The sequence below is a fragment of the Dendronephthya gigantea genome, unplaced genomic scaffold, assembly GCF_004324835.1.
Source record: "Dendronephthya gigantea isolate DGI-Jeju-01 unplaced genomic scaffold, DenGig_1.0 000157F, whole genome shotgun sequence".
NCBI classification, from domain to species: domain Eukaryota; kingdom Metazoa; phylum Cnidaria; class Anthozoa; order Malacalcyonacea; family Nephtheidae; genus Dendronephthya; species Dendronephthya gigantea.
The window spans coordinates 300,149-325,352 of record NW_021163167.1 but is presented as its reverse complement, the minus strand read 5'-3'; the positions used below and the strand labels follow the sequence as shown (position 1 = coordinate 325,352).

Here is a 25,204-nt window from a genome sequence, read left to right as displayed (position 1 = left end):
GTATCATACCGTTTATTTACATTCTTGAACGATTTAACTTCTATACTTTTTAAAGTACGATGTGCTTCTGAATTTCGCGATCGAACATTTAGGTTCGCAAGGCATCTAAATGCGAATATGAACTGTATTGTTTATGTTCAGAAGCTCTATATTGAAGACTGGCACGTGCGCCGGAGTTAACGCCAGAACAGGCGTCTTGTTTCTATTTTAATTCAGATCAGTGGCTGTGATACTGTAAAAGGTGTAATGGTACTCTATTATATTACATCGAGTACATTAACATGACTGACCGCATTTCGTAATTCGTACACATGTACAATTATTTAGGTGTAAGTTGACGCTATAGCATTGCAATCTTCAACACCATGATTAGATAAAAATACACCTTTAGCAAGTAAATTTACAATGATTTCGCTGTTTATATCCGAGTGTTTACTTTGCATCAAGTGCACCAGATTCAGGTATATTGACATACTTTGGTATTTGATTTAGATTCAGGTATGTTGAGTAATCATACAACAACTTATGTGTAGATTTTCACTGTTCGAGTGTAAACATATCTACCCCTATGAAAATTTCACACAAGGATTTCATATATGAAACCTCATGTGGAATTGAAACACTTCCTATATGAAAATTTCACATGTGAAATCATTCCATATAATTTATATGATTTTTATCAAAGAATATTTATATATGAAATGATTTCAAATATGAAATTTTTCACATATGAAATAGTTACAAGATAATAAATGACTGCATGAGTGAATTTCAATATATGGATTGAATTTATTGGATTAAAACTTATACCATAAAAATCTAAATACAAAAGATAACCATTTTAAATACATAGATATATTTATTTATAAAATTGAAAAAAAACAATTTAGCTAACATTTCAAGAACAACACTTATCAAGTTTAATTTTATTTTTCCTTTACATGCCATTTTTCATGATTTCATCCTTTATCTGTTTGCACATAGCATTCCTTTTCACTATCTTCACTGCTCTGCCTCACACATTCTAATAAAAAGTAAATATATCAGTTTATTCAAATGCACTCATGTTATCTCACTTTCATATTATAAACTAATTTCATCATACAAGACTATATTGCTAGCTACACAAAACTTAATTTACCAGCTTTATCACCACTATAGTATACAAAGCTTCTATGGCTAAGGGAAAGTCATGCTAGTAGCTATTAAATTTACAGGAGGTCAAACATATTAACCATATTATCATTTGAACTTTAGCCAGATCAACTTACCAATGTGAAGTGAGCACCACATTCAATACAACATTGAACAGGATAATCAACACCATATTCAAAATCACCATATGACTCAATTCCATCGTTCAAACGTTCAAAATTCAAATATTGTTTAAACACATTCCAAACATTTACTAAAAGAATTAATGCACTAAACAAATCAATTGGAGTCAAAACTTTATAGGTTGTAACAGAACAGACAAAATCAACATGTGCCAAAAAAAGAGGTTTTGCACCAATATTTTTATTGCTAATTTTATCATTTTATCATTTTGCATTTTTATTGATAAAAATGTTGGTACAAAATCTCTTTTTTGGGCACATGTTAAGTTGATTTCATCTCTTTTGTTACAAGGTATAAAGTTTATTCTCCAATTGACAAATTTAGTGCATTAACCTTTTAATAAATGTTTGGACAGGGTTTTAAACAATATTTGAATTTAGAATGTTTGAATGATAGAAATGAGTCATATGGTGAACTTGAACATCTTGTTGATTATTGTGTTGAATGTTGTGTTGAATGTGGTGCGTACTTCACAATAGTGATCAAGTTGTTTGTCTTTATTTTCCTTGCCAGACAAAGATGATTCCTGGTGCGTTTCTAAATCAATGGCCACCAACAGTATATTTGTCCATTTTTATTATTTTTTTTGCTCTGTCCACCAAAGCAGGTGGTGTAGGCATCAACTAATTGCAGAAAAAATAATTGCATTACTACTTTTCTCAAAAACAGTACTCTGGAACAAATCTTAAATTTCAGCTAATTGAAAACCGCAAAATTTTAAAAATCTTAATCCTGGAGATTGATGACTGTATGTAATGATTTTAAGTCAGTCTGAGTGAGACTCAGACATGAAATGGCTTTCCCATCAATACTTTCATGTGTAAAAAATAACATAAGCAACAATATAAATTCCCTCGTATTTTCATATTACTGTTATATGAAAAAGAATTAAGAGTAATCAATATAAATTGAACAAATTCCCCGTGATTCATCTGTGATTACCGTGATTTTGGGCGACGAGTTATAAAAGCGAATATATATATAAAGATCAAGTGATCAACACAAACAATATTAAATACCTGACTAACTTCTTTAATTAAAACCATTCTTTACTAGACCACATGAACAAATCATCAGCAAAGAATGCTTCTTAATCCACAGATTTACATCTATATTTCGAATACTCCACACGGATATATATTAAATTTTTGATGCGAAAACAAGTTTCCCAAACCATATTTACCAATTACCATTGGCATTTACCACCATAGCCAGCAAAAAGTTCGAGACGTGATGTAATATGAGCATACCGATCTAGCACTCTCCGGGTAGCAATCGGGACTGGCCGTCCAATTTTGACGCATTACGTGTATTGAGATACAACTGCCGTACTTGTAATTTTCCTAGTTTTAAATATAACGCGTGTTTTCCGCTTTTGATAACATTCCTGTAGCGACCAAGGCATTTCATAAACAGCTTTGCACTCGAAAGTAATTTCATAGGTAACCAAAATTCCTTATACAATAAAAGATGGGTAACACGAAAAAAAAACGCAATGTTATGAAAATTTGAACTGATAAATTATGAACTTTTTACAATCTCGCATGTGAAAGAAATCTCATATGTATCAGATTAAAATTACTCATATGTGAAACAAATTTCACATGTGGAGCTAGCATTTCCTATATGAATTTTTTTTCACATGTACAGGAGAAATTTAATGACATGAATGGTGACGATTTAAATCATTTTATCAAAGAAGCCAGATCGATGCAAGACGCAAAGATGCAAGATTTCATGTATATGAATCGTGTTACATATAGGAAAACTTCATATAAAAAAATTGAAATTCATATGTGAAAGTAGCAATTCATATTATATGATATTTATTTTTCACATGTGAACGTAAAATTTCATATGCATGATATCGATATTTAGATAATTTCATATGTGAAACCAAAAATTTCGTATGTGAAACTAAAATTCACACATGAAACCAAAATTTCATATCTGATTAATGGGAAACCAAAATTTTACATTTGGTGATTAATGTGAAACCAAAATCATTTATATACAATTTACTTTTCACATGTTTAAATGAACGTCATACACAGTTTAAATTATTTCATTTGTTGAAGCCAAAAATTTCATTTGTGAATTGTTTTTTACATACGAAAACTCATGTTAAAAAAATAAATTTCATATTATTTGAAAGTAGCATTTCTTATGTGAAAATCAAATTTCATGTATGAAGTGTTTAATTTCATATATGAACATGTTTATTTCATACATGAAACTCCTATTTCATAGGTGAAATGTTATACGAAATTTTAAGGAATAGCACTATGTAGGTGTACATTAACCCTATCGTAAAGTATAATATTACCTAAAGAATTAGGTAAAGTTACATCATTTTAATGTAAACGTACATTAAGTTTGTTCAGGTAAAGAATTTTTTTCACACCAAGAAAGTGTTATAGGAATGCTAGCATGGTATATGCATAGCACACTCTTCATAACACTTAGAAAAACTGAGGCAACATTTCGTACAATGCAATTCCGGATTTATAATGAAACAACCAAGTTTTGGTAAAATCTTAAAGTATATTGTACTGATACACTCTCATATATCCCAAGGTTTACCTGTACAGCTAGCGCCGTTTCCAGAATAGCCTTCGTGGCAGGTACACACATACGAGCCATCTTTATTAGTACAATTTGCATTTCCATCGCAAGGATTTGTTTGACATTCATTAATATCTGTAGGGAGATACTGAATGATTTTAGTGCAAAAAACCTTTTTTTAAAAATTAATCATATAAATATATCTTTGTCAGTAGGTAACCCCCCCCATATAGCGAGGAAATCACGCACCGCGTGGACCCCACGCGGGACGTCGGAAACTATCGGATTTTCCCGAAGATATGCGTGGTCTCCACGCAGGATGAGAGTGCGAAGTTTTTAAGCGTAATTAAGTACACAGAAAAGATTGGCGAGGGAAATATTTTATTTGTCAGGTTACACATTTCGTATATTAACATTTTAATGGTATTTTCATAACATTAGGACTGTTTATTTTAAAAGTTCGTTTTCTATGTATGCTTTGCGATGCTTCCCCTCTCAGTTCATACTTTAATTTTTATCAGTTGTTCGTAACATGTGTCAATATGCCCATAACGAATGCACGAGCGCCATATTATTTCCATACACCAATTGTCATGTTATCGACAAGGGCATCCAAGATTTCATAACGTTTGTCAATATATCGATGACGAACGCAAGCGTGCCAAATCATTCGAATAAACCGTTTGTTTGTAAATGTTTGACTTTCATTCCAGATAGGTATCCATCTTTCTTTTGCCTTTTCCGTCAGTTCATTTAGAATTTTATTTTCAAGACTGGAAAAACACATGTCGATACGTTGTATAAGTTCGTCCTTCCATAAAAATCTGATGTTGGCTGTCATAATGTCGAATGATAAGTAATATGCTGTAGCGTTTTCACAGTAAATGAAGCATCTTCGGTTACAAGATCCGCCTATTGTTAACGAAACTCAAACCTAATAGCCCTTTTAATGTTGGCGATACTGGATAGTAATGAATTGATCAGACAATAGAGGGATTAATGTGAATATAATTAATTACGCTAAAAGCATTGCATTGAAACGTTTCCCCTGGTTAGTTTGCTAACAAATATTATACACTAAAGGATTCGGGGTAAAAATTTTTTACTCAATTTACTAACCCTATTAGTGAGGTGGCTATTTTAATATTAGCGACACTGGGATAATAATGAATTGATCAGATACAGAGGGATTAATGTGAATATAATTAATTACGCCAGAAGCGTTGCATTGAAACGTATCCCCTGGTTAGTTTACTCATAAATATTACACGCTAAAAGATGATTCAGGGGAAATAAGTTTACTCAATTTTCAAACTATTTGCCGTAATGCATAATTTGACTGAAGTGACTCTTTCACAGTGACATTGTGAAAACAAACGAAAGTACGTGTGAGGAATAGTAACGATTTAGTTCATTGATGATGAGAATAATGTGTGTATGATTAATATGAAATTATTAATATCATAGAGATTTCGTTTACGTTCTTTCGAAAATTTGGGGGTTCTTAAAAAAGAACCGGTTTTTTTCTTTTTCTTCTTCTTTTCCTTGCTTTAAATCTTCTCCAGCTACATCGAGAAGGCCTCAACTTCGACTTTGGCACAGTCTTGGTACGCCCAGGCATCCAAGTGTCTGCCACAGGTCTCTAACCAGCCCAGCTGATCAAACAGTTTTTCTGCTTTGGGGCAGCCAAAGCATTCCAAATTAACTGAAGGGATGCTTAGTTTTTTAGAAAATCCCTTTCAATAATTCCGCCTTTGTAGGCAATCGTACAGTTTGCGTTCTTTTTTTTTCCTGTAGAAATTATCCACGATTGCCTCCAACTGCGAAATATGGAATGCTTTGACGCCCTGCGGCACCCCAAACGGTAGTTTGTGGATTTTCTTCTGTACGAATTTGCACGCCTTTTGGTCTTTTTCACTTAAATCCGACCAACGAAGCCCAATGTTAAAAAAGAAGGATTGCCCGTAGGTATCCCCGACTTTGATGATACGGAGCTCCTTGCAGCGGAATTCAATTCCTACTCGAAATCCGTCCATATCCACGACAGCTGCGATGTCATCTTTGCAAGCCATTGCGAACGATGAGCGTGATTTGTGAGCTGACTCAAATATAAAGCGAATTAATTTCGAAAGTGGGCGTGCCGTTCATATATCGTAATATCTCGTTAATCTCGTTCATATCTAGTTAATATCTCGTAAACTTTTCATGAAGTTTTTGCGATCGTCGCTGCACAAACCCTCTCCAATGCCTCGTCAAAGTACATACATATGCGGCCGGAAAGAAGAAAATTTCAGATATGGATTAACGATTTTAACATTTATTTGTCTTGCAATTAAGTTACAGCAATAAATAATAATTTCTTCTAAAACGTTTTTTTACCATTGGACTAAATTTAAAGTCTAATTATCATCATCGTCATAATCTTCACTGTCTTTATTTTCCTCGTCATCATCAATCTCGTGGTCGCTTAAAAGTCTTTTAACAAGAAACTTCTCTTATCAACTGCAGCTTCTATTGCTTCTTCTGGCTCAAAATCATCATTTTGAATAAACGCATCTTTTGTGTTCATTATTTTCTTATGTACTGGATCTTTCTTTAGTTGTCTTATCCACAAAAGGCGCTCTAAGTAGATATTTTCTAATTCTTTCTGGAGTCTAGGCATAATATTCAAGTAAGCTTTCTCTTTAGCAGAGTGCTCATCGAAACCTCTGTTTATGAGGCGTTCTTTCATTTCCTCGAAAGCTGTGTTACTTCTTTGTTTTGCTTCTTCTATTAGTGGTATCCAGGGATCCATTTCCTCTCCAGATTCTGAGTCAGTCGCCGTCGAACTTCCAGACTGCTGAGTAGAAGTTGTTGAGACATCGTCACGGAAATCTCTTTCTTGACTGTCCGAGTCTGTTTGAGACATGTTTTTTTCTTGTTCTCGTAATGGACAGTATTCCTGTTCGTGTCTACGCTGATTGTAACCGCGATTAAAGTATCTTCGCAAAATTGGCAGCTCATTCCCTTAGCACTGAGGCGTGAAAATGCCTTGTTATCGAGCAGTAATGCAGTTTTATGAGCAAATGAGCATGTGCTCATGAGCAGTTATGAGCATGTGCTCATCTGCTCATCGCATAAAATGGCACCCGGTTCATTGAAATTTTTCAGGCCCAATATAATATAATTTATATTGTTCAATTTAAAAAAAATAATGTCGGTTGCAATTTCTATGCGATGAGCAGATGAGCATCTGCTAATGAGCAGTTATGAGCATGTGCTCATCTGCTCATCGCATAAAATTTGTAACCGATATTCCACCTCTAATTTGAAATGGAAAAAACCTGCCCAGACAAATGTTTAAGATATTTGTAAAATTGTTCTACTTAGTTATATTGTTACAAGCGTTAATCCTTATCTTAATTTATGGTCCAAGCAACGCGTTGATTACAAATTTTATGCGATGAGCAGATGAGCACATGCTCATAACTGCTCATTAGCAGATGCTCATCTGCTCATCGCATAAAATTGCAACCGACATTATTTTTTTAAATTGAACAATATAAATTATATTATATTGGGCCTGAAAAATTTCAATGAACCGGGTGCCATTTTATGCGATGAGCAGATGAGCACATGCTCATAACTGCTCATGAGCACATGCTCATTTGCTCATAAAACTGCATTACTGCTCGATAACAAGGCATTTTCACGCCTCCAGTGCTAAGGGAATGAGCTGCCAATTTTGCGGAAGATACTTTAATCGCGGTTACAATCAGCGTAGACACGAACAGGAATACTGTCCATTACGAGAACAAGAAAAAAACATGTCTCAAACAGACTCGGACAGTCAAGAAAGAGATTTCCGTGACGATGTCTCAACAACTTCTACTCAGCAGTCTGGAAGTTCGACGGCGACTGACTCAGAATCTGGAGAGGAAATGGATCCCTGGATACCACTAATAGAAGAAGCAAAACAAAGAAGTAACACAGCTTTCGAGGAAATGAAAGAACGCCTCATAAACAGAGGTTTCGATGAGCACTCTGCTAAAGAGAAAGCTTACTTGAATATTATGCCTAGACTCCAGAAAGAATTAGAAAATATCTACTTAGAGCGCCTTTTGTGGATAAGACAACTAAAGAAAATCCAGTACATAAGAAAATAATGAACACAAAAGATGCGTTTATTCAAAATGATGATTTTGAGCCAGAAGAAGCAATAGAAGCTGCAGTTGATAAGAGAAGGTTTCTTGTTAAAAGACTTTTAAGCGACCACGAGATTGATGATGACGAGGAAAATAAAGACAGTGAAGATTATGACGATGATGATAATTAGACTTTAAATTTAGTCCAATGGTAAAAAAACGTTTTAGAAGAAATTATTATTTATTGCTGTAACTAATTGCAAGACAAATAAATGTTAAAATCGTTAATCCATATCTGAAATTTTCTTCTTTCCGGCCGCATATGTATGTACTTTGACGAGGCATTGGAGAGGGTTTGTGCAGCGACGATCGCAAAAACTTCATGAAAAGTTTACGAGATATTAACTAGATATGAACGAGATTAACGAGATATTACGATATATGAACGGCACGCCACTTTCGAAATTAATTCGCTTTATATTTGAGTCAGCTCACAAATCACGCTCATCGTTCGCAATGGCTTGCAAAGATGACATCGCAGCTGTCGTGGATATGGACGGATTTCGAGTAGGAATTGAATTCCGCTGCAAGGAGCTCCGTATCATCAAAGTCGGGGATACCTACGGGCAATCCTTCTTTTTTTAACATTGGGCTTCGTTGGTCGGATTTAAGTGAAAAAGACCAAAAGGCGTGCAAATTCGTACAGAAGAAAATCCACAAACTACCGTTTGGGGTGCCGCAGGGCGTCAAAGCATTCCATATTTCGCAGTTGGAGGCAATCGTGGATAATTTCTACAGGAAAATAAAAAGAACGCAAACTGTACGATTGCCTACAAGGCGGAATTATTGAAAGGGATTTTCTAAAAAACTAAGCATCCCTTCAGTTAATTTGGAATGCTTTGGCTGCCCCAAAGCAGAAAAACTGTTTGATCAGCTGGGCTGGTTAGAGACCTGTGGCAGACTCTTGGATGCCTGGGCGTACCAAGACTGTGCCAAAGTCGAAGTTGAGGCCTTCTCGATGTAGCTGGAGAAGATTTAAAGCAAGGAAAAGAAGAAGAAAAAGAAAAAAACCGGTTCTTTTTTAAGAACCCCCAAATTTTCGAAAGAACGTAAACGAAATCTCTATGATATTAATAATTCATATTAATCATACACACATTATTCTCATCATCAATGAACTAAATCGTTACTATTCCTCACACGTACTTTCGTTTGTTTTCACAATGTCACTGTGAAAGAGTCACTTCAGTCAAATTATGCATTACGGCAAATAGTTTGAAAATTGAGTAAACTTATTTCCCCTGAATCATCTTTTAGCGTGTAATATTTATGAGTAAACTAACCAGGGGATACGTTTCAATGCAACGCTTCTGGCGTAATTAATTATATTCACATTAATCCCTCTGTATCTGATCAATTCATTATTATCCCAGTGTCGCTAATATTAAAATAGCCACCTCACTAATAGGGTTAGTAAATTGAGTAAAAAATTTTTACCCCGAATCCTTTAGTGTATAATATTTGTTAGCAAACTAACCAGGGGAAACGTTTCAATGCAATGCTTTTAGCGTAATTAATTATATTCACATTAATCCCTCTATTGTCTGATCAATTCATTACTATCCAGTATCGCCAACATTAAAAGGGCTATTAGGTTTGAGTTTCGTTAACAATAGGCGGATCTTGTAACCGAAGATGCTTCATTTACTGTGAAAACGCTACAGCATATTACTTATCATTCGACATTATGACAGCCAACATCAGATTTTTATGGAAGGACGAACTTATACAACGTATCGACATGTGTTTTTCCAGTCTTGAAAATAAAATTCTAAATGAACTGACGGAAAAGGCAAAAGAAAGATGGATACCTATCTGGAATGAAAGTCAAACATTTACAAACAAACGGTTTATTCGAATGATTTGGCACGCTTGCGTTCGTCATCGATATATTGACAAACGTTATGAAATCTTGGATGCCCTTGTCGATAACATGACAATTGGTGTATGGAAATAATATGGCGCTCGTGCATTCGTTATGGGCATATTGACACATGTTACGAACAACTGATAAAAATTAAAGTATGAACTGAGAGGGGAAGCATCGCAAAGCATACATAGAAAACGAACTTTTAAAATAAACAGTCCTAATGTTATGAAAATACCATTAAAATGTTAATATACGAAATGTGTAACCTGACAAATAAAATATTTCCCTCGCCAATCTTTTCTGTGTACTTAATTACGCTTAAAAACTTCGCACTCTCATCCTGCGTGGAGACCACGCATATCTTCGGGAAAATCCGATAGTTTCCGACGTCCCGCGTGGGGTCCACGCGGTGCGTGATTTCCTCGCTATATGGGGGGGGTTACCTACTTTTGTCAACACAATATTATCGCACAAGAAAGTTCTTTCCATATTGTGCATGAAATGTTGACTACAAAATTGTACAAAAGGCGATGCACCTAGCTTATAATTATATACCTGTACAGTTTGTTCCATTTCCTGTATAACCAGTCTGGCACTCACAGTCATAAGAACCATCAATGTTGGTGCAATTTGCATTGTAACCACAAGGGGATGACTGACATTCATCTATGTCTGAAAAAAATTAATTGATTTCTTTAATTCATCCAGTTTTGGCGATATCTTGTAATTATACATATTGTATATATTCATTGTGATGAGATAATTCTTTGCTTATCCTGCATATGTAAATAGCTCTGCATCAAGTAGCAAATATGCTGCTGTCTTTTCGTCGAAACGTTAAGAAGTGCATTGTCTTGCTTTACTTTAAAACGGAAAGTGGTAAAAACATGGCAATATAACCTTACCCGTACATCAAAACCTTTTAAAATATATCTTGTGAGTAAAGTCTTACCGGTACAATTTGTTCCATTTCCTTCAAATCCAGTTTGGCATTCACAAATAAACGACCCGTTGGTGTTTGTGCAGTTGGAATTAAAACCACATGGATCCATTTCACATTCATTGACATCTGAAAAATTATCAAACATCAGTGTCTGTAGATATTTGCCGAATGACCAAAGTCGCCGGTATAGTAGCCTGCAACGCAGACTATATATTGGGGTATATCCCAATATATGTCTGCGTTGCAGGCTACCGGTATAGTCGCGCGCGCACGAGAGCAACTGGATTACGCCAGTGGCCACGAATAACTTTTTGTTAAGCACATAGCTCTAGTGTGCGCCTGCCTTAACATGCATGCGTGGGGATGCATTAAGATAAATTTTGTCAACTTTTCAGGCATATATAGCTATGCATCATTGGCGTATTTTACTAAAAATAACACTTAACTGTATTAATACGGCAATAATGCATTTTTTTTACTTCTGTTCATACAAACACATATTAAAATAATCAACGGACGTCCTGCTTCAGGACACACGAGAGATTTGATCCCTTTATTGTACTTAACTCTTATGTTCCGGCACTTCTGTAAAAAAAGACTAATAATATTGAAATTATATTTAAAAAAGTATTTCTGTTGCCACTTTAAGTTTTGTTCAGAGATAATTTGAGATGCGTATATATACGGTGAAACCCTAAATTTTTAAAACGGTACGAGGAATTTGCTGACAGGAGAGAGAAGCTCGAGAGATTATTTAAAAACGCATCACAAGGTAGGAAGGTCACCACAACCTCTCTTTGAGATTTTTCTAAAGACTGCCCTGTTCTATATAACATTTGCCAGCATTGGTTTTTATCAAGTTTTAAAATAATTTACCTGAACAAATTGTGCCATTGCCTTCGTATCCCACATGACAAGTGCAGTCATACGAACCATCGCTATTGGTGCAATTTGCATTAACATCGCAAGGATTTGTCAGACATTCATTAATATCTGTAAAAATACAAGTTGCTTTAAGATACCCTGGGCGCATATAAACGTGCGCAAGTGCGCTTGGGCAGTGCGTTCTCATTAGCTGGCGTCAAATGTAATCGGAATCGGATTTAAAAAATCGCAATTATTAGCTAACGTTGCGCTAATATGGAGACGTATTATACAGGGTGTCTAAAAAAAAACGCAACCACTTAAATATGCAAGAACATCAATACAGCTCTAAAGCGAAATGGATAAGCACTCTTAATCCTTCATTTAAAATGCTAAAAGTAATTTTAGCCGAACTATGGTGCAAACCCGAACAATATTAATATTTTTGCATATTTAAGTGGTTGCGTTTTTTTTGAGACACCCTGTATAAATCCGATTCTCCATTACGTCCTCTACACCCGCGAGGGCTTTGTTACGTACGCGCGATTTGTTTCAAAGGCCGGTGACGGTCGCATGGGCAGACTTTCAAAAGCCGCCTTGCCTGCCCGGATGAAGCGGGCGGTAATGGAGAATCGCCTTTCCCCGTTAGACGTGTCAACGCCCGTGCAGGCTAGTTTTGGAAGGCCATGAAACTATATTATAGAACATAATTTGTGATAGCGAATGCCACTTAGCAGCCAGCAGGTTGTCACGACTTCGTATCTAAGCGTTTGATCTAATGCGAAAATAATTGCAAATTCGTTTCTGTTTTCATACGACTCAGTTTAATAAGAATCCCATTTTTCTTGTTTTTTAAGATTTTCGGCTTGGTTTAGAAATATGGGTGTTCAGGAATCATGTGAATAACTATTAAATAAGAATACAACTTGCTCATAAGCTTTTTAAAGAAAAAAAAGTGGCAATGAACCGCATGACTGAAAATGCCTATAAATGGAAAATATCGATTGATAACCAGATCTTATACCTGTACAATTTGTTCCATTTCCTTCATACCCGGTTTTACATTCACAAAGGTACGAACCACCAGTGTTTGTACAGTTTGCGTTGAAACCACATGGGTTAGACAAACATTCATCAATATCTTTATATAGAAAAAAAGGACGAAATTATTAATCGCTTACTTTTAATATTACTCTACTAAATCTATTTTCAGCCTACACTCCATTAATCAAACGATGTCAGATAATCCAGTCCTGGAATTATACGAATTTATCTGGATATTAACTGATTATTGACCGAGCGTGAGGTGTGATTAGCCTCGGTCTGATATTCCATAGTACAGATCGAACAAGCGAGGGCAATAATCTGTTTATTATATGGCTGAACTGCATGAGACATCCGGGATATTGGTCCAAATACGGAATATACGGACCACGGTCCGGATATGGGTTTTTACGCACCGCTCATCAACCAATCAAAATAGAGGATTTAGAAAAGCCATATAATATAACCTGTTATACAGAAATTGATGTCATCAAAATTGCCAAGCAAGTCCGTTAGATTTTGATTAATCATGCATCTTAAGATAACGCTAGTGTTCGGACGACTTGAAAAGTAGTTTGTTTTCATTCAGGAACAGCTTTTAGATGTGGATGTCTTGATCACCTCACTCAATGAAAATGCTCTAACCACAAGTTCCGCAATACGTAGGCGAAATTTTATTTAAATAATCCTAATTATTTATCTTGTTTGCGAGTTTTTGAATGATATTTGGCTGATCATTTCGGTTTATTAACGGTTTCGGTTTATTAATTGCATAATAGACCAACTTTTGATTTAGGCAACAAAAAGGAAATTTCTGAAAAGTGCGTACTAAATTTAGTAAAATTACCAAGTTTAGCTGCAAGATATTGTAAAGTAAGAAAAATATAGCCATGCGAAATTGGCAATTTTGCATGCTTTTTTGTAAAAAAAGTGTTATAAAAATTTGGTTATGCTCTTTCTAGCTGTGGTGATTTATTTCCTCATTGAAGTTAAGACCTTTAATTACCTTTATTCTACACGGAGTGAAGTGTCACATAATCTTAAAAAGGTGAATGGTGAAATGGTGAATCTCCACAGAAACTGGTACTGTACCTGTACAATTTGTTCCATTTCCCTCATATCCTGTTTGACATTTACACATGTAAGAACCAAAGGTGTTTGTGCAGTTTGTATTGAATCCACATGGGCTATTTAAACACTCATCGATATCTAGGAAGTTTGGACAAAAATGCGATAATTTATAAGAAATAACGAAATTACTTTTGGTCAACTCTAAAAACAACCAATATGTTTTTGATTAATCAAAACACGGCTGAAAATGTTGTGCTGCTCATGGACTTGAGTGTCAACAAGTTGCATAAACTAGTAAAACTTTAGGCGATTATTGTAAGGTGTTAACAATCATGCGTGAGGGTGCGACTGACTCATTTTTGTTACCGAAAACAACAAGAGCTGTGTGTTCATGCCTGTACTTATTTCAATAATACCTCTATTATAAATTATTTAAAATCATGGTAAGGTAAGTCACAGTGATCATGCAGTTCTAATCCTTGCTGCAATTTTGGAAATGTCAAAAAGTTAAGACTTGTCGTCTAATGGACACTCATATATAGAATTCTTCTAAATATAGGCTAGATTAAATATCCATTTTAATCGGTATTGTCTGGTGCATTCCAACTTCCACTTTCCGTATACCTTGGCAATGTGTTTGATTTCCAGTGAATCCAGTGTCACATGAACATACAATGGTGCCAGGAGAGTTAGTACATGTCGAGTTTGCAGGACAGGTGTTATTTAAAGCACAATGGTCCTTATCTAAAAGAAGAAAACAAGTCAGGTAGCTACTGTTTACATGAGCCCAGTTACCCGAGATTGGGCGAAACGAAAGATAATTTTGAGTTTATTAAAATAAGTCCGTTTATGAAACCAAACAAGCGCATATCCCATGATTACATGATCACATCTTATTTTAGAGTATAAAAATCATCTCAGGCTTCGTTTTGCAAACATAATTTGCTGAAAATTTGGAAATTACCTGAAATATTATAATTTTATTCCTCTAGATATACCTACTCGTCACGCAACCGCCCTTTTCAAACACGTATATATGCACGTATATACGAAAAATTATAGAGTTTTACATTGGATCGAGTAAATAGCCTCTATATAGCTAAGTTCCGAAACAACGAGAGCTGGAGGTCAGCGAAACCCGTTTTAAAAAGACAAAATACTTAAGCGTGCAAAAATCATATACTATCATTCTATCAAAATTAGTCGAAAAAGAAATTAAAAGAAAATAAAGTGTATTTCTGCGGGAACTTACCTGATACAACAATCATTCTTGTGGCTTCGGTTGAAAGTGAAATCTCTGTAGGCACTGTATATGTCGATTTATTATATTTATCAATTTTCGATTTTGTTGTATCGAGGATATAATAATATCCATTTCCATCTGCAATGTCTACGGTTGTAATACTTCCTGATTGATCTGTTCCTATCTGTGAAGTCTGACCATCGTACGTTGTTTTTAATATCTTGTAAACTGTCTCAGAAGTAAATAAAATCCAATATACGGTTTTATTCACGCTATCAAGCGCAAGGTGAGTGCCTATTCCAGAAACACCAGAGTGAAGAGTTGGATGAGTTCCATCAACAAGACTGTACCGGATGAGATTTCGACTGTTCGTAAGATCAGTGGTGAAAAAAATTGATCTAGGTTGAAAAAAATTCGATATCAAATTATTTGATATTGATGCGTTTATTATATAGTTATGTAAAAGATAGATCATGGTTACATAAAAATTATATAAAGCATGCAGAAACTAAACAGGCAGATACAAAGACTAATGGATTATTTTATACATGTAAATAGTTTTAGTATAGTTGTGTTTCTTATCTAAAGATTCCCAGCGTAACATATTCGATCGGCCGTCAACAAATCGAATATCAAAAGTAGACCCCGTTATAACTCTGGCAGCACGATTTTGCAGTCACTGAGACGATAGACGCTTAACTAGGGAGGGGGACGAAAATTTGTGCCCTGATCTATTAATTCCGACCTCTTCAATTGCTGAGTGTTTGAATTCGATTGTTTAGCATGCAGACTGCTATTGAGAACAATAAACCGGTAATTATCGTATGGAATTTAGAAACACCTTAATGGTTTTCAGTTTTACTCTCAAAAGCTATGTGTAAAACATCCTTCTTCAACGCATGCTTTAAAAAGAATTTTTAATTTTGAAAAATAATACGGATTTTGAAAAATAATACGGAAATAATCTATAAAGCGAGAACGAGGCTCGCGATCTTCGCCGCTGAGGCTTGTTATCGTGTTATGGCTTATTTTTACGTTTATTGATCGAGATAAAACTTTTTCTCTATTAAAACACCATCTCATGCATGGTAGTTGGATTGTTATGTTATTTATGCGCATGCACGAAAGAAAAAAGACGGGTAATAATAAACGCCATCATGGCGGTTAATCAGAAAATTTCCGGCTCCCGTAAATTGATACTTGTTAACTATTTTGACTATTTTAACTATGTTTACTATTTTGACATGTCGAGGGCATTCGATAAAGTTAGGAACACTAAGCTAATGCATCAGCTATATTTTCGTTATATCTAAGGAAAGGTTACCAACATCTGGTAACTTGCTGGTGCAACATCACGACCACTTGCGGTAAAAAACTGGTGTGCCCCAAGGCTCTATTCTTGGTCCCTTGCTGTTTCTTATGTATGATAATCACCTATATGAAACCGTGAGCACCTCAAACATTGCAGCCTTTGCGGACGATACAAAACTTTACAAACCTATAAACTCTGTTGCTGACGCGTCGTCGCTAAGATCTGACAAACTTCCAAGAAAGTTCTAGCAATGTGAACCTTGAACTGAGCGCTGAGAAATGTTAAGTCTTACGAATTACAAGAAAGCTCGCCAAAATAGATTTCCCTTACAATCTGCATAATTCTGTCCTGAAAGAACTGATCACGAACGTGTGGATCGACCACATCCAATCTGACATGGTCTGAACATATTGAGGTACAATGTGCTCAAGCAACAAAAATGTTGCTACATTAGAAGAGTTAATAATATAAACATTACCTATATATTTGGCTTTTGTTCGCTCGAAACTACATGGGATGTTAAAGATTCTCAAAAAGGTTGTGCCACAAACTTAAAACCATGAAAGAACAACAAGATCAGCTGACACCAACTGTTTACTGTTGGTCACCACAAAGTGCAAGACTGCGACATTTCAGAAATCGTTCTTATCCAGATGTGCGAGAGTATGGAATATACTACCAAAGGAGCTGATATTTCGTAGTTTCAAGAACAAACTTTATATATATATATATATATATATATACATTGCAAATTGGCAATGAATATTTATAATGCCGAAGATGCTAGAACGTGGAAGTCTATATGTTTGTCTTGTAGCGTGTCTCGTAAACTCTTCCGTTCGACTTCGTCTTGCTTAATGTCCTGTAAATGATTGTGTCTTCGTTTTGTCTTCTGTGTTGTATTATTGTCAAGGGCTGCTGTAATTGGCGTAAGCTGTAGCGTATACCCTGACATGTAATTGTCTATCATTTGTGCTTATTATTGTATTGTATAAGTTTGTGTGTATCTGGCAAAGCATAATAAATAAATGAATGAATAAATAAATAAATAAATAAATAAATGAATGAATAAACATCCTGATTGTTTACGAGTTTTTATGTTGAGAACGTCAACATATTATGTCAACGTTTTCCAATTTTAAAGGTTCAATTTTTAACCATTACTCAAGTAACTATTACTTTAACCATTACTACTGAATAAATAGATATATCAAATTGAAATTAAAATTTAATTTACCTGTTATGGGGGTCGATTTGCAAATCCCTAAAATCATTGTCTGGTGATACACCAATATCTGGTAGGTCGTTCCCATCATAGTCAATCAATTTAAGGTTAAAATCAGACTTGGTGAGATAATAGACAGTTTGATTCGCTGCATCAACAGCAAAGGGACCGAAATTTGATGGAACCGAAACATTTTTCAAATCACTCCCATCCAAATTTGAGTTATACAGTTTCTCACCGTCCTTATAATACCAAAGACGGTAGTTCAGTTCGTCGTAAGCAAGGGTAGCGCTTGGTGTCTTCACCAAGGCTTTAGATTCTCCACCATCAATAGAAACATAGGAAATGTGAGTGGCGTTTGAATAGAAGATGTATTCAATTTCAGCTCCATTGTTTCCTATGAAAAGTTAATTTTATGCATGATTTGAAAGAAAAGTGGTGCAAATTGGAAAAGTAGAGGTTTATCATTTCATTATCTAGCATTTGAATTACATTCGACGCCACCAAAATGCGACGTATATAACTTGGCAAACAGCAGAATATATCAGTCTCGGTAACGTGTAAGTTTAGCAAACAGAAAAGCAATTCCTTGTAGGCAAAGCATCTTTTAACCTGTAGGCAAACTTTGCCGCCGATTATAATAACTACAGCAACAATGCTTTATCATACGCCCAAGGTTTAAACAGTTGTTTTGCGTGAAATAGAAGTGCGTTTTTATTGATTGGGTAATTGAAGCTTTAATCAAATAAGAGCAGGCATTATAATATCACTGCCAGCAATTACTGGATAAGGCTGAGCATGATATCAAGAATTATTCAGACCGAGGTCAAAGTTATTTGCTGAAGCGAAGCTGAGCGTGAAAGTTTGTATTTTTTTCATTCATCTTTGGACATTTGAAGCCCGGTTAACGCTATATAAACGTTTCTGCGTTCACAGTTAAAAATTTAAATTTGTCAACTTCAAGTTCTAAGGGGTTGATTACATGGTGTCAGCCCGGGCTGAGTTTGTAAAGGCTGGAATTAGACCTATTTCGATTCTTCAAGCGCTTTAAAATCCCGAATGACAATAACTTGACCTTTAAGGGACTGCACATAAAAATGAAAAAAATAAACGAAAAAGCATTGTCAAGGCGAATTTTTCTGTCTGGGTTTAAGTTTATTTACGATTACATGACAACAACCCTAAGTTTCAGCCCGAGCTTAAATTCTTGTCATGTAATCGCGTGCGCAATTTTGTTAGGATTTTATAACAACCCCGGGCTGAAACTCGGTCTGCGCTGAAAACACTTCATGTAATCAGCCCCTAAATGTTTTGCATGTTTTGAATATCATGCAGGATTATTATTTAACTCAGTGTTAAAACGTAATTGGAATAATTATGTTTCCGCTGTCGCGTTTTTTGTACGTACGTATACGCACGTAAAAGTTTAAAATAATTTAAATTATATATGTTGGCATTATAATAAACTATATATACGAACGTTTTAGGCTTTACGTGCGTGTAAAAAACGCGAAAGTGGAAAGCATCCCTTGCGATCTGTCGTTAAAAAATGCCAACTGTGATCACAGAAAATGATGAAATAAAATGAAAACTGCGGGCACGATTTTTATTCTGTAGAAAAAATATTGCACACTGTGTGCAGTGACGTGCAATAGACTTGTGCAGTTCGTGATATAGATGTAGCTACATCGACTAATATGTATAACTGTATTGTACGTTACCTTCTACTGGAAACAATTGCCAAAAAGTGACGATGAGTAGGGTGAAAACCCCAACACCGCGCATATCTACAAAAAACAGGAGATATATTTACATTTGTCATCACTCTCTGGCATTAAATGGCAATTGGCTGCTGGCACAATACTGTCTTCTGCAATATGCCGTTTTGCAAAAGATAAAAGTAAAAATATTACTCGTAAGTAGTCGTACGGAGCATGAAAGAGGCATAAAATTAAGGACCATAACTAGACCACTTAATAGACATTAAGAGGTGCTTACGTCACACTATGTAAAATGAGGTTAATTTTTCCTACATGTCTCCCACATTGCATTGCAATTAATTGTTTGACAGTCGCGTGACGTAAGCACCTCAAAGGTAACAATAGCGTACAAAAGAAATCAGTCCGGCATAAGACAAATATATGAATATGCCCCCCCCCCAATTAAGCTTTTACAATCTTGCATGGCCAGAAGTTGATGGCACTGCATGTGCAGACTAGCACTATTTCTCATTAGGTTTTAACTACCACCACCCCCCCTTCTCCTTTGCAATGTTGGTCTCTATATAGTAATGCTTTAATACATAATTGTAATTAATGGATGACTTGCATGCGCTTTAAGGCCCACACAGACAGGGCGCGAATTGGCAACGCGGCGCGAATTTTCAACGTTTTATATTTTTCAAAAGCAAATAAATTTTAACTTATCAAAATTTTCTTGTAGATTACATAAAAATAATAAATTTTGATTGCTCTAGCGTGCATAGAGTCCAAATTTTGATGCCAGAATTTAATTTATATGCTTCTGAAAACTGAAAATTCGCGTCGCGTTGCCGCTTCGCGTCCGGTCTGTGTCGACCTTTAGACTAACTTCTTCTTATCTCGGCGGTAAAAGAGCTTACTAATTAGTAAAACTGCAAAGTTTGGCTGCGAATTGTTGTAGATTACGAAACAAGTACGATCGTACTACAGATAGGGACCAGGAACTGCGTAACCGAGTTTAATTTCTGAACTGCATTGTATTTATAACAATGGAGAGGACAATGTATTTCTAATCGTTTCCGTTTACTTTACTGAATATTAATGATATGTATATATTATTTGCTGCAAATATATCAAGAATTGCTTGTAACTTGCTTCAAAGGTCAAAAGTAAAAATTCGAACTCCGTCAATCGATGCGGAATAATGCTTAGAATAATTGTGCCAAGTTTCATTCCGATCAAACAAGTAATGATAGAGCCTTGAGGTTTTTTTAAAGAGCGTCGCCCCCTAACAACAACAAGATTAGCAACGGTTAGGGACCAGTTCCTGGTCCAAAAATATAGCCGTGCGAAGTTGTCGATTTTTGTATACTTTTGTATTATGGCCGGAAGTTTGTAACTAAATACAATGTAGTTGCACATGTCCGCGCGTAATACAAAAGTATACAAAGTTTGCCAACTTCGCATGGCAGTATTTTTCGTATTTTACAAAAATTGCAGCCAAACTTTGCATTTGCACTAATTCAAATACGTTCTTTTTAGGCGTTTTATGACGAAATTTTCGGCTGATTTTTGACGAATTGAGGTGTAATATACTAAAAAATTTTGTTAAAGATATTGTCTTTTGTATTCTTAATATGAATTTTCCTGTGCGGCCCGGTCCTTCTGCAGTTGCACATTAAAAATATTATCAATCTCATAAGGCAGTTCAACCATACAAAGCGTATATACACATTTGAACACAGTCAGTTGGCGGAACGTACAAATACCCAAGGTAAGTAATTCGATCATCAAAACGTTGCAAAACGGCTGTTCTGTTAATCCAGAGGTCTGCAAACAGTGGGCAACATCCAGGGTAAAGGCAATTTTAGGTGTTGTACTTTTGCTATATGTATTTTATAGTAAAAGTTAAAGACATTATTGTTGAAGTTAGATTCAAATTAGTTTATATGCAAATCACCATGGTAATGATATTACCATATTCTGATAATTTCTTACCAAATTTCTGGTAATGATATTACCATAATCGTTGTTTTCTTTGTTTGAAACAAACAAATCAAAGGGTTTATTTATCAGTAATCTAGCAACCCTGCATGTGTATAACCTTATAAGTCTATCTCCAACGCCTTATAAGTCTATCTCCCACTCGTTCGCTGCGCTCACTTGAACATAAAATCCATTTCTCCGCCCATAATATCGTAAATATATTTCATATTTCATATATGTTTCATATTTTGATAGACAATATTTTTACACACAAGTTTAGTATGTGTTAGTTACAGCAGAAATTGTGCCGCTTTTTAACGAATTATTAGAGACCTTTAGCTTGACGTTGACGATAACCCTCTAACGGCAAACAGAAAAATTCATTTCGAATTTTCAAAACAAATGCTAGGTTTCTGAGGCCGCGAAAATTGATGCATTATTTTCAAACATAGAATGATTACTGAGATAAATTGTGGGCGAGCATGTGTCAAAAATCTAATTTTAAATGTTATTTGAAATTAACCGTTTGCTGTTCGCGGTTTGTCATATTGGTTAAGCTAAAGGTCTCTAATGACGGTCGCAAGTCGTGCTTTGTTCGTAAATGTTGTTCATTTATCAAAGCAATCTACAGTACAATCCACATTTATTTCGAAAGTAAAAATATTTCTGGCATTTCTTTACGTCGACGGGGTTTTTCCTAGTAACAAGCTGGTAATTGCACAGCTTCCATGGCGCTCAACGGGCCTACTTCGGTCAGTAGCTCAGTCCTTACCTGCTTGCCGCTCGACTCTCGTCTGAAACTCAATTGCATGCATATCTAAATTATCTGTCAAAGCTTTTAACAATTCTCAGAAAAACAAACGTTTTTAATTGCCGTATAGCCCTTATCCATTGTAGACTACACGCGTTATTTATTATAATCGGCATCCTCTCCCCGCAGAGGTGAACAATGCATGCATGTCAATGCTAATTCATTTTACATTTTGCCGATTTGCAAATATTCACTTATATATCAACGACTTTTGAACAAACTTTAAAGTAATTACTTTGATGATATATTAGGCTTTAGAATATGGTAGCTACCTTATTCTGCTTTTAAATTTTTCCCCTGCTTCAGTTGAGTTTTATAAAGCAGGAAGACTTTACGTCATGCAGCTCGTCATGCACGCTCCCACTGAGAAAGAGAGTCATAACAAATTTGTACATTTCGACCGTTTGAGTCAAAAGAACGAACCCTGAATCAGAGTACAATTATTAACTGTAATTGATGAGCATTCAGCAATTCAAATTTCCTAATTCCTTTACTAAAGAAGGCGCAGTAATAATCGTTTTAATAAACCGACGCGGATTCCCTACTGGTAGTGATAATTTTTATTTAGTCAAGTGCTAAGCTTTGAAATCAAACCTAAAAATATATCTTGCTGCTACAATATTAAAAAAGCTTTTGGTCGTGACTATAACTTCGACCACTGTGTATACGAAATTTGTCATTCCCGCCAAATCCGGTTCTGTTTAGTTTGTTGTTTTATCGAAGTTGATCAACAAACTTGATCAAAAGACGTATACGTACTTCTATTCGTACTTCTAGTCATCGATTCTAGTCATCTGACAAATAATTTTTACCAATTTCCCATCATATCTTTGATGCAATATTCAGTCCGGATTTTTCTCTTCTGTTATACGCAATCCAGCGAGTATGATTCAAAGCACTAGCCCTTACATGCACACGCCCCCGTGACTTTCTTACTCGTTTAAACCGATGAAGAAAAGGAAAATTGCGAAAAAATTGCGTGTGCAAACGAGCAATTAGATTTTTATACACCTTACATGCAATTTAGGGTAGTACAAATGTTTTAGAAACTTGGTCCGTTATGTTTATGTCACGATAACAATGCGTACACGCAATATAATATACTATGTTATCGATTTGAAACATTAAACTCGTACTGGTTTCGTTTAAAAAGAGTTTACAGACCTCTAACTAAATAATGGTTGATTGAGAAAAATGACCCACCTTTTCAATTTCTGTTATCGCTGTTTTTGATCTTTGATTCAAGTAAGTAAACACTGTAAAGCAAAATGAAAGCTGTACATGCATTTACTCAATTTATTGTGTATGGATCGAAAACAAGAATTCCCTGCTGGTTCATTTCAATTTCTGGCATTTATTGTTTGCAGGTCTCCATGGTAAAATGTAAACATGTTGTGATTTCAAGTTTCTAATTTTACCCCATCTATCTATTTACTAGTTATTCGTAATTATGGTCGATTGCTGGCTTTCGCCTGGCGCCAGCGTTTTTTTAAATTGTTTGTCACATTCTAAACTTTTAAAACTCGCTTTGTTGCAACTCTAATAATTATAATTAAGACTATTCTAGTCTGTTTAAGTGACTGACAAATATCATATAAATCTCGTTATAGCTTGCAGCCTCGATCAACAAATCCGAACCAGGGTTGCCAGATTTCTAAATATAAATTAGCCGAATATTATGTTACCATGCATAATCCTTGTTTTCTCTAAAAGGGTCGACTACGACAATGTTTGGGTTTTTTATTCAGCAAACTGACAACCCTGAACCAAAATCGGGCTCCTGAATAAAAATTTTGGGAGAAGAAGCTATTCCAAAGTGTGTTAGTCAACATTCAATGGTGGATTTGAATGACGAATGGTGGCGAAGAGAATCAACCAAATTTGCTTACTAGGGAGTTTACGATTAATAGCGCAGCCAGCTCGACGACGCGGTTGCAAAACAAAAACACTCCACACGCGATACAATAGGTATGCATAACGTGTGCTTAATGACATCGTTCTCATTCTTACGACGCCTTCAATTCAGGTATTTTCACGACTCTCGATGATCTGAAAGTAGCGACAACATGATAGCTGTTTGATATAGCTTATATGAAACTGCAATATCAGCCAGATATCCGATTTTGCTAATTTTTTTCTAATTTTTTAATTTTCATTTTTTAAATTTGCAATTGAAGCATTAGTATGATTATTTCAAACTCCTAGCAGCGTAATTAATTTCCCGTAGCTTATTTCTGGCAAAATAATCAGTGACTATAATATTTATAGCGACGTTGAGCTAACGCGTCGTAAGATCGTAAACTGCGGTCTACTGTTGAAACGACGACGGAAGATAGTTATGTGAGGGTGGTGCTGATATTCATATTTTAATTCATGTTTAGCATGATGAGTACCTTTTGAAATTGATTGTTTTTACGGTCTGCTATAAGGGGCTGTTTACATGAGCACAGTTACCCGAGATTCAACGAAACGTGAGATGATTTTGAGGTATTGAAATGAGCAGACAACATGATCCTGGCAGTCGTATAATCACCACAACAATAGAATGTGCTTGTTTGGTGTCGTAAAGACTTATTTCAATACCTCAAAGTCCTCTCACGCTTCGTTGAATCTCGGATAACCGGGCTCATGTACAAACAGCCCGTAACATGAATATACACGATCTTTTGCAGTCATCAGATACATTCTGCTTCGTCTTGAATCTACTGTATCTCGCGTTCGTCGGCGATATCTGGACCGTCTACGATGACAACGTCATTCTTGTTCTCGACTGTATTACTGTCCCTGCATGACTACATGTTGTCTAGAGGTTTGTTGTGATTGTACTTTTTTTTCCTCGTCTCGTAAAATCCTTTTAATTGATTGTGATGGACAATCCACAATCCATGCACCCGTCCAAGGTTTTTTCAGCTTCATACATCTCCCTTTCCTGGTTTTCCGATCTTTCCACCTTACCTGATCTCCTTCTTTGTACTGAACATTTCCTTTTGCCCACCTGTCGTAATAATGTTTTTGTGTGTTCCGTGCGAAGACTCGAGCGTTTCCCTG

The 25,204-nt window shown here is 35.5% G+C and overlaps 1 protein-coding gene and 1 long non-coding RNA gene across 2 annotated transcripts; both read right to left on the bottom strand.

Annotated features, from left to right (window-relative positions):
* Window positions 1–3,901: 3,901 nt before the first annotated feature.
* Window positions 3,902–14,236, bottom strand: LOC114537449 (adhesion G protein-coupled receptor E2-like). The gene is made up of 7 exons (XM_028558493.1): window positions 14,233–14,236; window positions 13,901–14,017; window positions 12,789–12,905; window positions 11,777–11,893; window positions 10,910–11,026; window positions 10,513–10,629; window positions 3,902–4,038 (listed from the first exon to the last, which is right to left on the bottom strand). The coding sequence occupies exons 1-7, from the start codon at window positions 14,234–14,236 to the stop codon at window positions 3,902–3,904; spliced, it is 726 nt and encodes a 241-aa protein (XP_028414294.1).
* Window positions 14,237–17,749: 3,513 nt separating this feature from the next.
* On the bottom strand, window positions 17,750–23,412 carry LOC114537473. The gene is made up of 3 exons (XR_003688595.1): window positions 23,360–23,412; window positions 19,381–19,446; window positions 17,750–18,056 (listed from the first exon to the last, which is right to left on the bottom strand). It is a non-coding gene; the product is annotated as an uncharacterized LOC114537473 (long non-coding RNA).
* Window positions 23,413–25,204: the final 1,792 nt, after the last annotated feature.